This window comes from Cyrtonyx montezumae, unplaced genomic scaffold (assembly GCF_038088225.1).
Source record: "Cyrtonyx montezumae isolate F1298 unplaced genomic scaffold, pur_monq_1.0 scaffold_3, whole genome shotgun sequence".
NCBI lineage: Eukaryota > Metazoa > Chordata > Aves > Galliformes > Odontophoridae > Cyrtonyx > Cyrtonyx montezumae.
In genome coordinates, this window is record NW_027072034.1 from 128,684,644 (window position 1) to 128,701,667 (window position 17,024).

The window sequence follows — 17,024 nt, forward strand, 5'->3', positions numbered from 1 at the left end:
GTTGAGAATATGTATTGCCCTTCAGTTTGAATATCACGTGGAATCAAAGTGGGGTTGTTGTCTCATTCATTTCTCAGAAGCTGCAAGGACCTTGTTCTCAATTATATCCTTGATCACAAACAGGGAACACATTTGCCAAACCCTTGGCTGGCCACAGGCATAGCCACAGGTGACATTGTTTACAGGACCCAGCGGGATAAGAAGGAAGTTAGGAGCCTTTGAAAAAACTTGTGGATTTATGCTCCTTTTATTCTTCATTGCCCTTGCATTGTATGAGCAGTTTTTTTGAAAGGTCTTCTGATGCTGTACATTGTCTAGACAGAGCATCTTTCAGCTGTCCCCCCACAGCACAGCACAGGGCCTTTGGGGGGCTCCTGGAATTTGGGCCATCTGAATTGCACTGTGAAAAAATCTCCAAGTGCATGGGAGTCCTGATGTTTAGTGCTGTGCCATTTACTGAGACCTCTAGCAGATTCTCCTGTGATTTAAACGTATTTTGTACTTAACATTTGACATACGGGGATATCTCCTGGTAATGGTGGTAGGCATATCTTGAAATCCTATTTTATTTATTTATTTATTTATTTTTGTGGGACCAGTATGAGAGCCATCTCTTGTGAACGCTATCTCCAAATGTACAAGTATTGGATTTAAGCTTCTTCGTTTGTTTCAAAGATCTCAGCAAACATTTCAGGAAAATTATTATCATCTGAAAGAATGACAGGTAGAAGAGGGGAATATAGGAGCTATAGTCCAAGGAAATGCAAGGAGGGAAATCTTCATTTTTTCAATACATTCTAATAGAAAAAAAAAATAATAATTGAAGGTTATGCCAGTTTTTTGTCATACAAGGAAAACTACTAAATTAGTGGAAGAAAATCTAAGAGTTTTTACAGGTGAAATAACCTGCTTTCCAGTAGCAAACCAGGAGGTTTCTGGTATTATTAAAACGAAATTTCACTTCAGATCTTGTAAGCCTTCCATATAAGAATTATTAATGGCCCAGAAACTGCAGGTCCATCTCACTTGGGCTGGGGATGCTCATGCAGAACATGAAGATGATGTGGAATACTGATAAGAGAATTAAAATATTATTTAGTGCTTGTCTGACAGGTTATTTGGTAATGGATGGATCTGCCTCACATTACTCTGTCAGTTATCAATCTTCATAACAAGGCATTTGGGGACCAGTGAATTTGTTGAAAATGACTAGAAGAGAAGGAATCAGTGCAAGAATTTGGTACATTACAATTACTGAATTTGCTGTATTTATTGATGCGGAAAGGAGTTTCTACATCCAAAGGGCATATTTAATCTTAGCTCTTCCCTACCTAGAGCACTGACAAATACTTTATTCCACAGTGCAGGAGGATAACATTAAATTTAATTTAAATAGCACTGACTTGAAGTATTTCAGCTTATTTTAATTCTAGTTTAGAAGCTATCATAATCCTACTTGAACAGTAAAGAAAGGAAATGAAATGTCGTGTTCTTGGTTTAAGTGTTTTCCCTCTGATCTAGCAGACTCGCTCTCTGTGCGCTGAGCCCTACACACTTTTCCACGCTCAATGTGTCAAGCAGAATAGACAAGAACTTGAAAGAAAGTACGTGGGCACACATTAAGTGCTTGTACAGCTGATCCTCACCTTCCGGTCACAAAGTATCTCCTTTTCTCTCTCTGTTCTTCCTTGCTTTTCCTAGGACATGAAAGGTGATCTGGTATAAGGCAATGCTTTTTGGTATGACTGCTGGTACAATAGGGTGACACTGTAGACACACTGCTGTCACTCTCCCTCCAGCTCTACACTAGCACAAATGGGATATGGAACAGAGCCTGCAGTCATTGAAAAAGCTAAAATATATTTAACTTCTTGCAACTTCTGGAGAAGGACCAAAGGTGATGAGAAGTTCAAGACAACACTTCTTTTCATGGGAGATGACAGAAATGAGGTTGGAGACTCGCATACAGAGAGCTAGAGCAATGTGAGGATCTGCCAAAGAGAGCTAAAATCATCCAGGTGGTGGAGCTAAGACTGATTATTTCACTGCAAGGGCACAATGCCTATAATCATACCAGTAACCAGAGGGAACTGACACTGACTTCTGACTGTATGGCCAAGAGACGCAGCTTGGCCTGTGCCCATATAATAAAAGTTGCTGCTCCCAAATGAAGGTTGGCTGCATCCAAGCTACTTGTAAGCAAATCAGGAAAATTCCTATAAACTTTTGAGCTCAATCACATTGAAATTGGACACTGTATCCTGCAGGGTCACAGTGGAATGGAGATTTGGGCAGATAGACTCAGATGCTAGGATACAGACAGGTTGCCCCTAGTGCCAGTAGAAGCATTGCTAATGCTTTCCAGGCCTAATGTGCATACTCTGGCCTTGCTTTCTTCCCTTGCCTCAGCAACAGACAACATTGAGAAGTACATGAAACCATCATGTGGCTGTCATAATCATAGTAGACACTGCAACAGCAAGCCACAACATCCTTTAGGACTTATCTTAACAACATTTGTTCCTCTTTTGGTCCATATCCCTGATGTGTGCAGCCTTCACCTACTCCCTCAACCTCTCCTCACCCTACTAAGTCCTTACTGTACTGTACACTGATAAATGGATTCATGCTGCTGGCCATGGTTGCTCACTAAACTTTTTGCTTTTAACTTCTTAGAGCAACTCCTTCTCAATCATTATTCACTCAATTACTGCACTGCTCATGATTCCTCTCTGAATTGCACATACAAAGTGCTCCCTAAGAAGGACCTACCCACCTTCTCTTTCTGAGCTGTGCTCACTCACTGTCCCACTGGAGGGCTTCTGTGTGCCTCAGGCACAATCCAATTAACTCTGCTTGAAAGAAGAAGAGAGGCTGAGCTCCAAGCAACAGGCAAGGAACCGTCATCTTCTTGCTCTCTGCCACCTGGCACCATGAAACCATCCGGATGGGCTCCGGCTTTCTACAGAGTCTCTTTTTCAGAGAGTTCTTGTGAGGAGATGTATCAAGGGAGAGTGGAGGCACATATGGTACCTTGCAGAACCTTTATTTGATTTTAATATCCCAAGACAAAAGCTTGAGGGGGCAAAATGGCTCAGTGAACTCCAGTGACTCAGGGAAGCCCATTTCTGAGCCTTGTCTTCCCTGGCTCCTGAGCCTCTGCATAATCTACAGGGACTACATCTTCATCCAGGATGAAGCTAGATAAAACTGACCCTAGGTGTTAGCAGAATACATATGAGGCTTAGAAGATTCACAGCCATGACTGGAGAAGAGGTGTTAAGAAACCTCCTGACTTTGGAGTAACTCTGAGCAAAGCAGAGATTCCAATGAGATCAGCCTTCTTTGGCAGATGCATGCATCCATCCGTGTTTGTTCCTCATATAGACTGGGGACAGCATATTCAAGGCATCTGGTTGCTGTTTGAGATGCTTTCCAGCAGCTGCTGCTTCATCCAATGTAGTTTGTAAAGCTGCAATGCAGTTCCTGCCAGTGGGATCCCAGCCTCGTGGCTCTAAAGATTTGTCTAAAATGATTCCTCTTCCTCTGTGCCATTTTCTCTTTGTCTTCAGGAGTGGTGGTAGGAAATAGCCACAGATAATTTTAGCAATTAGGCACTAAGAGTAGGAGGAAGTAGTGTGAGCCAGGACAGGTTTTTAGGTAGAAAATTATCTCCATTGATCCAGTGGAGTTTGTTGCTAATTTTCTCAAATTTTTGCTTAATAAGATTTACCATGTTCAATCACACTTAATGGGAAACTGTTAATTTTCCATTATTTGTTGTTGTTGTTGCTAGCACTGCTTTTCACTGAACAAATGTAAGAGAGAAGGGAGGGGAATTATTATTTCCTTAATACACTTTCAATATCAGAAGTAAAAACAACCAAAACAAAACAAAAACAAAAAACAAACCAACCCAAAATAGACAAAATCCCAAGCCAACCAAATTCTCTGACAGAAAACGTTCAGCTATTGATTCTGGTGGTTGTTAGAGACCAGCCACGTTTGTAGACAAAAGTAATATATTTCATTAAAGCAGCTGATATAAATCATTAGTAATGATATCATCTGCAAATTTTGCCTCTTCTGTATCCTCTGATTATTACAGCTATAAAAGCACAACTATTTCACCATTATGGGTAATATCCTCTGTTGGTGTTTGATCTTCCATCGTTTCCCCTATTCTCTTTGCCTCCTTCTTGCCTACCTCTTGTCTCCTCTCCTGTCACTCCTGTGTTTCCTTTCCTGCAGCACTCTTCATTCCCTTCCTAAAACAGGTTTCTTCAAAAGCAGCTTGTTATCCCTTATTAAGATTATCAACAGTGAAATACTTGCATGCTGTCCCTTGATGTCATAATTGGGCTTTGGATTCAAAGTCTTTAAATAGAAATTCTTTTGTCTCAAATCCAGCGCCACACACTGGCTCCAGACTCATGTTATTAGGTAACTTCCATGACCCAATAGAATATATTCTCCAGCCTACATAATCTATGAAATATTTGTAAATCAAGCTTGAACTCTGTATACAGTATTTTACAAATGGGCCAGATTTCTTTAGCTTATATAATTCACATTTGAACTAATATATTAGGCAGAAGAAAGGAATTAGGACATTCTATTTCTAAATTTGGTTCAGTTCCCAACATACTAGACAAGTGTCATTCAGGCACAGAGTCTCTGTAAGTGATTTCTCTTATCTCTGCAATTTGCTGCATAGTGTCAGTTCAGAAATAAACAGCCTGTATATAAGAGTTTGCTGTCATTGTCCCTAACCTGGAAAAGCAACTCTGTTGTACAGGTGTATTTAGGTATCTGTCCCAATGCCTTCTCAGGGGGTAAATGATAAACAAGAGAAAACAGTTCTAAACTTTTGGTTGATTCTGCAAATTCAGCAGTCAGGGAGATTGCTCCTGTGGCAGCAATCGCTCCAAGTCTTCATATGTCATTTGACAAAACTAGGAAGGTAGGAAGTTGGTTGAGAAGGGAAAACACTGCATAACATACTGTGGGAAGATTGGATGCATTTATGAGTTTCACTCGAGTAAGCAAATATCCTCAAAAGTTTCCATACAGAACAATTGGATGTTGTCAGTGCACTGCAAGAAAATCTGCAATATTCCTGAGAAAATAAGGATGGCATATACAGGAGATGGCTCAGTTTGCTTAGCATTGTACCTTGTACCATCCAAAGTTCTCCCAAAAATTAATTTCCTTTCCAGGAAGTGAAACAATCCCACCAAGTCTTCAACTCATGTTTAGAAGCATTCTGTTTCTTTCTGACCCTGAGTATCAGCTTGCTTCACTGCAGTGTGCAAATGAATCACAGTTCTTTGGGGGCTGTGTTATCATTTGGTTCCAGAAAGTCTAAAGATATCTGTAAGTTCCAACATATTTTCATGTATTTTTATTCTTACTACATAATAAATAATCCCATTCTGCAGATAAACCAAATCTTTTCGGAAAAAAATGCTTTTGTTACTAAACAACCTTTGCAACAGATACCTGAGAGAGAATTTTCCTCTTCATGCAAGGCAGTCAGACTATATTTTTGCACGATACACTTCAGGATCAAACTTCTTGCATAATGATGAGATGAACTGCATAAAAGCGCATAATAATGCCATATTGTTTAATTACTCTACAAGCCAGTGCTAATTTGGCAATCTGTCATCTTAAAATAACATCTACAGTACAATCAAAGAAGCTAAAACTATGAAGACTACGCCAGTCCTTATGGCACATTCTGAGTTTATCTGGAGTTGATTGCAATAGGAATTGTATTAGGGCTGCCAGACTGGTGGGAGGTGTTGTTAACGCAGGGAGAGTAATCCTATTCACAGCACACGTAGCAGCAGCCAGGAAGTATGGCAAAGCAAACCAAATCTTAATGATCTCTCTGAATGTCTATTCAGGGCCACGTCTGTCACTCTGCTGCTTGTAAGCTGTGCTCTCCAAAGCATCGATGGAACTGTTTAAGTCAATCATTCAAAAAGCTTATTCAACAAATTAATGGTTGTTAAGAATTAAATTTCTTCTGAGGTTAACTCATGTCAGCTTTCAAAAGATAATTTTGTTAATGGACATTTCCAGTCACGCTTAAGTTAGAGTTTTATGTCATTCTACAGTTATTTAAGGGAGATCTTTAATCTAATTGCTGTGCTTTGTTTCAGCAAATTCATCTGAGAAGCTGAAGTCTAACTGAAAACTGAGCAAAGAGGTAGGGGTAGCCGAAGTATTCCTTTCATCTCGATGCTTTGTAGCCACCCTTGCTTCTCCTGACTTCCTTGCAGAGGCATGATGAGTGGAGAGGAGGCATAACAAAGAGCCACTTTTTTGCTCTTTTTTGCTTTGGACTTTCTGTACTTCTTCTCATAATGTTGTGGGAATTGGAAGCTCATATTGATATTATCATCTATCTCAGTTTTTCTTAAAAGTTCCCTTTTGCCCTTCTTTCAGTAGTTCTGTACCTTCATGGGCAGTCTGCCTGCATTAATCTGAATACTTAAATTATCCAATAACAAAATGAAATAAAATGTAAATTAAATTTAAGATTACTTGCTGAATAAAAATCAAACTTGCTTTATGCTGTCCGAGAGAAAGCAAAACAATTATAAATCCTTCTCTTGGTAGGTATTTCTGTTCCATCCCATTTCTCCTTCTAACAACACCTCATTTCAGTTAGGAAAATCCATTTCTCCTTGATCTTTTATTCCCAGACATATTGAAAAATTTATTCCAATTAAGTCAGTACTGTATCTGGCTTCAAAAAATAACAATATAATAATGAAGCCATGAATAGTTTTAGCTCATGGATGTGCAGTCTGTTACTGTACATTCTCAAGACTTGTAACTTTTTGTCAGCTTAATGGATGTAATTATTTCTCCTTGCAACAGGCAACTCAGGATGCTTTAAGCATGGCATTTTTCCTGTTACAGTCTTTTACATTTCTCCTAGAATTATTAAAATATAAAGTTTTAATAATTTTAAGTAATTTGAAGTTCTTCTACTTCTTTCAGGAAGTATAACACCTTCCAAAAAATCTCTCAATAGTAATCTGGACATCAGAATTTTAAATTTGAGTAGTTCTTCCAAGTTTGTAAAGAGTTTGAAAGTATAGCTCTGGCTGTCATCCCTCTGAGTTTGGGAAAAAACAACAACAACAACAACAAAACCTTTATTCCCATAATCTGCTAAAATCTAAAGACTTTTCTAAAAGTATTTGTTTATTTCCTAACACATTTTATATTAAGAAAAAAGAGGGAAAGCCTCTTGTATACAACTGATCTTAACTGATTTACAACCCACTTGCAGGTTGAATCCCATTTGCAAATAAAGATGTCCCTTAGTTTTATGAAACCAATGTTCTCTACCAATATATTTTTCTAAATGTACCATAAAAGAGTATGATATGGAAAGTAACATCAAAATGTGTCATAAAAGCTGATTTTAAAGTGTATATACGTCAGTGAGTTTTATGGGAAAAGGAAATGTTACCTTCCTGATATTTAGCTCATCCTAGTATAATACAAAGCCAGAAGTTTCTGGAATTACTTGGCTTTAAATAAGCTATCAAAAATCACGAAGTGCAAGTTATAATGTTCAAGCATTTGAACACTTTATTGCAGGATAGCAGAAAGATAGAACCAGATGAACATCACAGGCTTATATTTCCCAGTAAATGGCCCATGGTCTGACATCAAACCACAGAATACCTTAATGAAAAGGTCCGAGCTCCTTCCTAAAGAGAATTTTTCTCAAACAGTACATATGAGCTTAGTACATATTCCCATCCAGATAGAGCTTCAGCAGTAATCTTTAGTGCTACATGTAGCTACCTAAATCATCATCTAGCGATGCAGTAATGAGAAATATTATATTACTTTATATAATAAAAATTACTTCATATTTATTTTATTTTATGTAATGCTCAAAATACAATAACAAATATCAAATGTAAATAACAACAACTCTGTTAAATGGAAAACAAATGTCCCTCTTTATGATAGATGAACTTCACCTGATGGGTAAGTAGACATTATACAGTATAGTCTCATTGAGACATTTTCCAAGGTCTTCAGCTACTATTTTAGGGCCTCATTAATGACCGAGACAACATCAGACTATCTTATAAAGGATGGAAGCCCCTTCTGAACTCAGAATTATGCTTTTCTAACTTTTAATTATTCCTGAACTTGTTGCATGTACCTAATAACTTGTGAGCTGGGTGTCTGAACCTTGTTTATACAATTACTCAGTAAATTCATCTGTACCTCTTGCTTTAAAAGCTCTTGGTTCCTGAGTTAGCTGATTTCAGAAAGCCCTCCAAGGCTTCCTTTTGAGACCGAAGCTGTAACAATTCTCAGTAAAACAAACAAACAAACAAACAAACAAACAAAAAACCTTCTAAAGCCCTTCTCTAATTGTTAATGCAACAGGGTATGCATTTAAATCATTTAATCACTTGTTGGGCTAGACTATTTTGCTACCCAAACCCCAAATTAATTTGGATCACTGTTATTGCTTCAGTCCATAAGGTGGCAGCTTGACATTTCTGGATTCCTTGAAAATCCATTTTAAACAATTTTTCTGCTTGCTGATTTTCATTATCTTATGTAGCTATCTAAGAGTTTATAGTTTCCCCAGGGAATGAGACTAAACAGACTTCCTTACAAAACTGCTGAGTTCTGCTGCTATGGTGTCTCCTGGTTCCCTAGCTCCAGAATTGTTGTTAAGCACAAGATAATAATGAAGTGTCAGAAAGGAAGGCTCTGGTACACAGGTGCTGCACTGAGCCACACACAAGCAGGAGCTATTCTCTTACAAGAGCTAAGGACGTTGTACTACATCCAAGAACTGAAAATGGCAGCCTATTCATCTTAATCAGCTCAGGGAATTAATAACTAAGTAATATTAGTACAAACCAGTGTGAATATTAAAGAAAAATAGATCATAATTCTAATTGAAACCATTAACGTAATAGGCAGTTTAATTGCTTTACTAGCAGTAGCCTGGAGAACAGAAGTGTTCTGTGTAAAGGAACTCCAACTGCCCCAGAACAGCAGACTCAGCCTTGTGGGGAAGATCAGATCATCTCTCTTTCACCAGATCTCCTCTCATAATGGTGGTGGCGGTGGCAGCAGCGACAATGACAGAAAGGGATGAAGGATGCTGACTTATTCAAAACAGGAACAAGCATTTCCTCAAGTGTTCTTAAGATAAGAAAGATAGAGGTGACCCATATGATTCAGGTTGAAAGGAGAGAAAATCAAGATTCTAACAAACGGAAGCGTAAGTGTTAAAAATAAGATCTACAATTCTGTTGTAGCAACAGTAGACAATGTAAACAAGATGTCTATAAGGTTCAATTTTTTTTTTCAGTTCGATTATCCAATCTATTCAGGCTCTGACCTCAGCATAATCATGAGCACAAAGAGACGAGATTAGATCAATTGACCTGTGCTAAGTTTGAAGGCTGCTTCTGAATGACATTGCTACTAGTTCATGTATTTGTACGCTTCATTATTCATTCTCCCCTGGTAACTCCCAGGACTTCCCTTGATGAAGTGTGGAACACAGTGATTTTCACACACATTAGAAGGGATTCAGAGCAAATCTCAAGCAGTAAGAAATGGGAAGATTTCATTTGTGGTTTTGGCAAATGCAATTAGATTCGTTGTTTGCCTTTGCACGTAAATCCTGCTAAAATTCCAAGAAATCCCCATATGTGCTGCCTCTATTTCTAGAAATGGTTTAAACTTCCTGCACTTCTTTACCTCCCTGTACATGATTTGGCTCTGGCTATTCTGCTATATTCACCTACCTCTGTTTCTCTCTGTACGACCTATCTTACGTGATCCAAAGAAACCATTTCGCACAGACATCTAGATCTGATGTTGACAATGTAACAGCAAAGTTTGCTAAGAAATCAGTGAACAATGTTTACCAGCTGGACACAAAACTAAGCACTTTGGCTTATAGCTTGGCTGTATCTCATGGGGGTGTATTTCCTCTCTTGCCATGCTAGCTGGTTTGCTAACAGGCTATTTTAGATGCCTGAGGATAGTTTTTACTAGAATTAAATGTTTTTATAGGAGTGTACATCAAGTGTTTTTTAAGAAGCCAAACCAATACCCCTGAGCATTCATTTCACATTACTTTTACTGATAACTCTTGCCACCAAACTTTACAACCTATTTTCCATTAGTTTGGCTTGGTGTATGCTAACACAAAAATCATTACTAAACTGTCACCAGAGTTATCAAAATTTGTCAAAGACAGAAAAAAAGCACCAGGTACGTGTTAACACAGATTTACACAGCAGGTTACGTATGGAAGTGTTTGTGGGGCCAATTGGAGGCCTGAGCATGGAGCCTCAGAGAGCAGTAATTTAAAATCTGGCTAAAGGCACATGAGCGATCATCAGTGAGAGCCTTTAACTTCTCTGAAATAAGAGAACTGAGAGATAAAAGCACAGATTAGGTGCTGAAAGCAAAAACATCGATGCAGTACCTGTGAAAATGCAACGTCTGTTGATTCTCACTCAGGTCTGAAAGGCTGAGGCTGTTTCACAAGGTGGATACTCAGGCAACACGAGAAAACCCCGTTTTAAATTCTCCTTTCCTGCCAATGACAGTATTGAATGACTCAGTGGATTTATGCCCCTGTGAATCCCTCAGATTACAGGGGAGATAGTGGGCTGAGGGTCTCGTTAAACTGCCTCACATGGCTTTTATTGCGCCTTGTATGTGCTGAAGGGCTGAGCGTGATACGGTGGGGAACGTGGAGTGTTTGCACTGTGATTTTCCAGCGCGTGGTTACAAACATGTGAGAGCCCATTGGGCTCCCAAATGCCCATCTCCTTCTCAGCCCCCGAATCCAGACAGGACAGGGAGCTGTCGTGCAAACCGCTCTGTAGGGGACGGCTGAACTCTCTGCTCCCAGGGATTCCGATTGCCATCAGCCGGGTCAGCAAGACCGGAACGAGGGAGCAAAGAGAGTGAGGAGGGCAGTGCACTGCTTGTGCGGCTCTGAGCCGGGTGGGCTGCTCTGCAGGGCTGCACTGGGCATCGCAGTCAGCCGCCACTATGGAGAGAAGGCAGCAGGAATGGGCAGATACAACGTCGTGCATGCAACAAATAGTTTGGATTTGGATGTGGCTTCAGCTAATATGGGGAGGAGGGGAAGGGGAAGGCAACATACTAAGAGTTTCCTGGCCGCTTTTCGATACTTCCAGATAGTAAAATGGGCGTGTGAAAACCGCGGGCTGCTCCTGAAGACCTATCTGCTACTGTTCCTTAACTCCAGAGGACAACTTGGCGTTTGTCCGAACTAACACCCTGCGACGGCGAAGGGGCACCGTTCCCTCCGGAGGTCCGAGACGCCGACCGTTTGCCGGCCCCGGGGACGAGGCGAGGCGTGGCGGAGGGCTGCGTCAGGCGGCGGGCAGCCACTGGCACGGGAGCTCCCCCCGCCTCGCCCCCCGCCGCGGGGATAAAGGCGGCGGGCGCGGAGCCGGCGGAGCGCGGCGGGCAGCGGGCGAGCAGTGCCCCGCCGCACAGCCCCGTCCATGCGGCTCGGAGGCGGCGGCGGCGGCGGGAGCCCGCGGGCGGCGGGACCCCCCGGGAACGGCAGCCGGTGGCGGGGGGCGGCGGAGGGCGGCGGCGGCAGCAGCAGCAGCAGCAGCCCGAGCCCCGAGGCTTGGTCGCGGGCGCCCAACGGCAGCGCGGGCGGCTGGGACCCGTTCGGGCGGGACGAGGAGCTGGCCAAGCTGGAGATCGCCGTGCTGGCCGTCACCTTCGCCGTGGCGGTGCTGGGGAACGGCAGCGTGCTGCTGGCGCTGCGGCGCACCCCGCGCAAGGCGTCCCGCATGCACCTCTTCATCCGGCACCTCAGCCTGGCCGACCTGGTGGTCGCCTTCTTCCAGGTGCTGCCGCAGCTCTGCTGGGAGGTCACGCACCGCTTCCACGGCCCCGACGGGCTCTGCCGCGTCGTCAAGCACCTGCAGGTGTTCGGCATGTTCGCCTCGGCGTACATGCTGGTGGCCATGACGGCCGACCGCTACATCGCCGTGTGCCACCCGCTGAAGACGCTGCAGCAGCCCACCAAGCGCTCCTACGCGATGATCGCGGCCGCCTGGGCGCTCAGCCTGCTGCTCAGCACCCCGCAGTACTTCATCTTCAGCCTCAGCGAGGTGGAGCGCGGCTCGCGGGTCTACGATTGCTGGGCGCACTTCATCATGCCCTGGGGGCCCCGCGCCTACGTCACCTGGATCACCGGCGGCATCTTCGTGGCGCCCGTGCTCATCCTCGCCACCTGCTACGGCTTCATCTGCTACCGCATCTGGCGCAGTGCCCGCGGCAGGGCGCGCCCCGGGGAGGCGGCGGCCGGCGGCCCGCGGCGGGGGCTGCTGCTCGCCCCCTGCGTCGGCGGCGTCAAAACCATCTCCCGCGCCAAGATCCGCACCGTCAAGATGACCTTCGTCATCGTCTCGGCCTACGTCGTCTGCTGGGCGCCCTTCTTCACCATCCAGATGTGGTCAGTCTGGGACCAGCGCTTCCCTTGGGTCGGTAGGTGCCGTCGGGGACCGCGGCGCGGCTGCCGTCGGGGATCGGGAGGGATCGCGGCCGCTTCCCCGGGGCACGTCGGGGCCGGAGCGCCGCTCCGCAGGGGCTCCCGGAGGGCACTGCACAGCCGGGCTGGGGCTGCGGGAGGGTGTGCTGCCGGTGTTGGGGCGTACGCGCCTTCGAGAGTGCCGCTGTGAGCAGGGAACGTGCTACGCCTGCTCTCCGGCGGCTGCATTCTCTGCTGTGTAACCATGTGGCTGAGCGCGTCCTTCCTCAGGGTGCGCAGCGCTGAGCGTCTCCACCGAGCAGCCCGCAATGCCCGCGACACGGGCAATTCCAGGGTCTGGAGCTGCAAGTCCTTCTCTTAATTCTGGCTGGAAATAATTAATGGGCTTGGAACTGTTACATGGGGGGTGACAGGAGCACACAGCCTGTTTCTTCACCCTGAGAAAGGCACAGACAAAAATGCTGGAACTCATGAGTTCTCATTATTTAGTATCTCCAGATTGTCACTTACTGTAATGAGGGCATTGATCGCCACTAAGGTGGACTGAAGTCGCTCCAGGAGTGCAGGGTCATGTGGAGAAATAGGGGCTTCTTGTTTATTCTTCTAACTTCTGAAGTCACAAATAGAAATCTTTCCAAAGGGAGGAACTGATTAGACCGTGTATGTACAGTGCTTGGTAATCGAACTGATGAGAGGATGCAGAAGGCCATAACTGTTGGGTGACACAGTGCTCACTTCCATTCGTGCCTTCAGTAGAATGTGTTCAAACAGTGGAATTTGATTCAGAAGCTGCCAGTTACTTAGCACTCAACAATTTCCAGCGTGCAAATGTGCACAAGAAAATCCGGTATAATTGAAAACAGTGGGAAATCAACGGGGACTGTGCCATTGATTCCCGAGGTAACCAATTTTTAAAGCAAAAACCAGAATAAAAACTATTCAGTATTAAGCACAGAATTATCAACATGCGACCAATCATCAGTGGAAATGGGCTGAAGCATTATCCTGTGCCTGCGGGCTGTACTGGATTGCTCTGTACTTCTGTCAGGCTCCTGCAGCCTGTTCAGACAGACACCTGTAGACTTCAGCAGGGGCTGTATGTCTGTAGGAACTTTTCCTTATTACACCCTCATTTGTTTCAAATGCTGCTGCTCAGGTCAAAATCTTGTAGGTGTGGGATTATTCAGCAAATTAAAAAAATCAAATTGTTAAGAAAGCAATCGACTGAAGGCTGAGAATATTCCATCATGGCCAAACCTCTTTCTTTCTTCTCCCCCCCTCCCCTGCAGACTCTGAAAACACTGCAACCACGGTCACCGCCCTGCTGGCCAGCCTGAACAGCTGCTGCAACCCCTGGATCTACATGTTCTTCAGTGGGCACCTCCTACAGGACTGTGTGCAGAGCTTTCCCTGCTGCCAAAAGATAAAGCAGACGCTAAGCAAGGAGGATTCGAACAGCAACAGCAGGCGACAGACTTCTTTCACCAACAACCGGAGCCCGACACACAGCCTGAACACCTGGCGGGAGTCACCCCACTCCAAGTCCACCAGTTTCATTCCTGTGCCCACCTGAGGCACTGGGCAGGTGGGCCTGAGCACTTGGGGCTGGGCACAGGCACTGGCCATAGCTGCAAGGAGGGACTAGGATGGCCACGGGCCGACGTGTTGCCTTGCTCGGTGAGCTGTAGGTTGTCGTGAGAAAGGTATTTAGGGTTTGGGCAATTGTTCAGGAAGGTGTGACAGTAATAAAGCAATTATTTTTCTAAATAGAATTTAATCTTCATTTTATTTTTTGTTTCTAAAGTAATGTGTGCGCTACTTGCTCATTCCAAGCAGTACAAATAGCAGAGTTGGCCTACATCGGGGTAACCTTGCTCCCTAGCATTTAACACCTAAAACTTCTCACAAAGGGAAAGAGTATGTAAAGGCAAGATCATGGTTTGGTCTGAAAGACCAGTAGGAAGGAGTTGGGGAGAGTCCTCACTGACCAGACTAGGAGAATTTAATAGCAAAATGTAACAGCCCTTGAGAAGGCAAACCCTCACTGCTGTCAGTGTGTGTGTGGACTGAGATGTTTGAATTTTAGGGTGACATCTCCTCTTCATAGGTTGGAAAAGACCTCTGAAGTCCAACTGTCAACCCATGACCACCATGCCACCACAGTGAATTTAGTTTACAGCACTTTCCCTTACAAGCAGACATGGAGGATGTTGTAAACAAAAAGGTGCAATCACTATTGCATGGCATTATCACCACTCAAAATTAAAGTGGAGATCCAGAGCACCACTTAGCATTCAAGCTTCTGTAAAGCAGGCAATGGCATCTGGGTCTGAGGGATAGGGATTTGGTGTGGTAAGTTCTGACTAACTCAGCAGTATTGCAAACAAAGAGAGAACTCATCATGACTCCCAGAACTGCTTGCACTGAGGGAAATAGTTGTATTTCTTCTTTTTGTCTTCACAAAGGCAACTAGTATCAAGTCACATCTGGTTTTGAAGCAAATAGCCCCATCAGTTTGGGAGAATGTTGTTATTTGGTTATGTTGGCAAAATCAGTACACTTCAAGAGGCCGATTTGGGAATTAAGCCTGTAGATCTTCTGAGAATATGTAAAAATTTTCGATTTTATTTGTGGCAGATGACAGAAATGTGGGCTGTGAAAATGGCAGTAAACTACAATGAAGTCACCACACTACATTTACTAATTATCAAGGTGTGCTTGTTTCCATTACAGTGCACGCCAAGCCAAAAGTAGTTCCTACTGCTTCTAAATAATCTTGTTCTGTCTTTCTGTGAAGACTGCTGTACCTGGTTTTGAAGATGCCTGAGTAGCTTTTGCTGTGTTATGAAAATCCTGTAGACCTCTTTTATGTGTCCTGCATTTACAGTAATGAAACCAAAAAGAGACCCAGTGGTGTTCAGCTGGCATCTGTATGATGCTCTATTCCCCTGATCTGCTCCACTTTCCTCAGCCGTGTGGGTCCTGACATCCAGCTGTTCCCCTGGCACCACATGAGACTCCTGACACGGTTCCATCTGACTGTACAAATATGTGTGCTTCTCTGTTGGCAGGGAGGAACCTCAGCAGCATGTTGTTTGTTTGGTTTTTTTCCACCAAAACCAGACAACCAAGATTATTTTCCTAATTGTTTGAGGATTAAAAAAAAAAAAGTGCTGTTCACTGCAGATGATGCTGGCCCCATGCCTCTCTCAGTAGTGGTAGCAGAAATTAGTAAAACTGGATGACAGATAAGATCATGTTCAATCCATCATCCACTTCATGAGCTCCCAGTTGTATCACTGGCCATTCTAGGCGGTGAGAAAGGAAGAATATTCCTCAAAAATAAGAAATTGGAAGACAACAGAATGAAGTTTTGTTGTCACTGAAGAAAATCATAGCTCTTTTCTCTGTATTTTTGTTCGTATTTTCTGCCAGGGGAGCAATCTGTTCTGGTTTGTTCTTGGTGGTGTCTAAAACATGAGAACGCAAAGGATAGCATGATGGAATGGCTTTCATTAAGCAGGCTGCCTTTTTGGCTGCCACTAGGGCATAGGGATGACTGCAACTTCCACCAGTTTTGGGTGAAGGTATATGACGAAGTTATATTGTAGTCCAAAAAACGCATGCAGTGGCGCCGTGTGTGTATGTGTGCACATTATATATACTGCCTATACTTCACAAGTGGGTAATTCACAGTTACTGGAATTACAAATGTCTCAAGTTAAGTATAACATTCTTTGCCTGGTTTTATATTTGTGTTACATATGATCTGTACATAATGAACTGTACTAACAACATTTTCATGTTTGCTGAATTGAATTGTTTTTGTATTACACTTTTTATTCAAACAGAGAAGACTGAGAAAACAAATATACAATAATATTGACTAGAAAACGAAGCTGGGTAATGGCTAATAGATGAGAAGAGTAAACTGACTCAAAATTATAATTTTCAGTTTCCTCCAAGGATGTTACAAAGCCCAGGCTTATACTTGGGGCATGTCAATGTAAGTGTACTCCGTGGGTGTTCTACAGTTTCTGTAATTAAATCAATAAAACAAATTTGGAGCATTTGAATTCCAGGCATTTCTGTAAATACCAAGTTTTCTTGGATTGTTCTTTTGTTTGTTTTCACATAATTGTAAACTTGAAAAGTACAGTCCATATTTTTGGAATTGTACACATGCTTTTTTTTTTTTTTTTCTTAAGAGCTGCTTTGGGTTCTCATGAGGGAACACTGATGAGAATAGAAGGATGCAAGAAGCTGTGGAACCATGGCGTTTAAAATATGGCAATGTGCTCTAATAAACTCACCTATGTCTGATGACAAGTATTTTGGTTTTTATTTCACCTGACTACATTTGCATGACCTGAAACATATTTGGTGATACTCCACATATTTTACATAATGTAACATTTCAACATTAATTTTCTTGTGTTATTTCCATGATTTT

General features: G+C 43.2%; 1 protein-coding gene across 1 annotated transcript; it reads left to right on the forward strand.

The window, feature by feature from the left end:
• Nucleotides 1-11,567: 11,567 nt before the first annotated feature.
• Nucleotides 11,568-14,249, forward strand: AVPR1A (arginine vasopressin receptor 1A). The gene is made up of 2 exons (XM_065741444.1): nt 11,568-12,567; nt 13,861-14,249. The coding sequence occupies exons 1-2, from the start codon at nt 11,568-11,570 to the stop codon at nt 14,142-14,144; spliced, it is 1,284 nt and encodes a 427-aa protein (XP_065597516.1). The 3' UTR covers nt 14,145-14,249.
• Nucleotides 14,250-17,024: the final 2,775 nt, after the last annotated feature.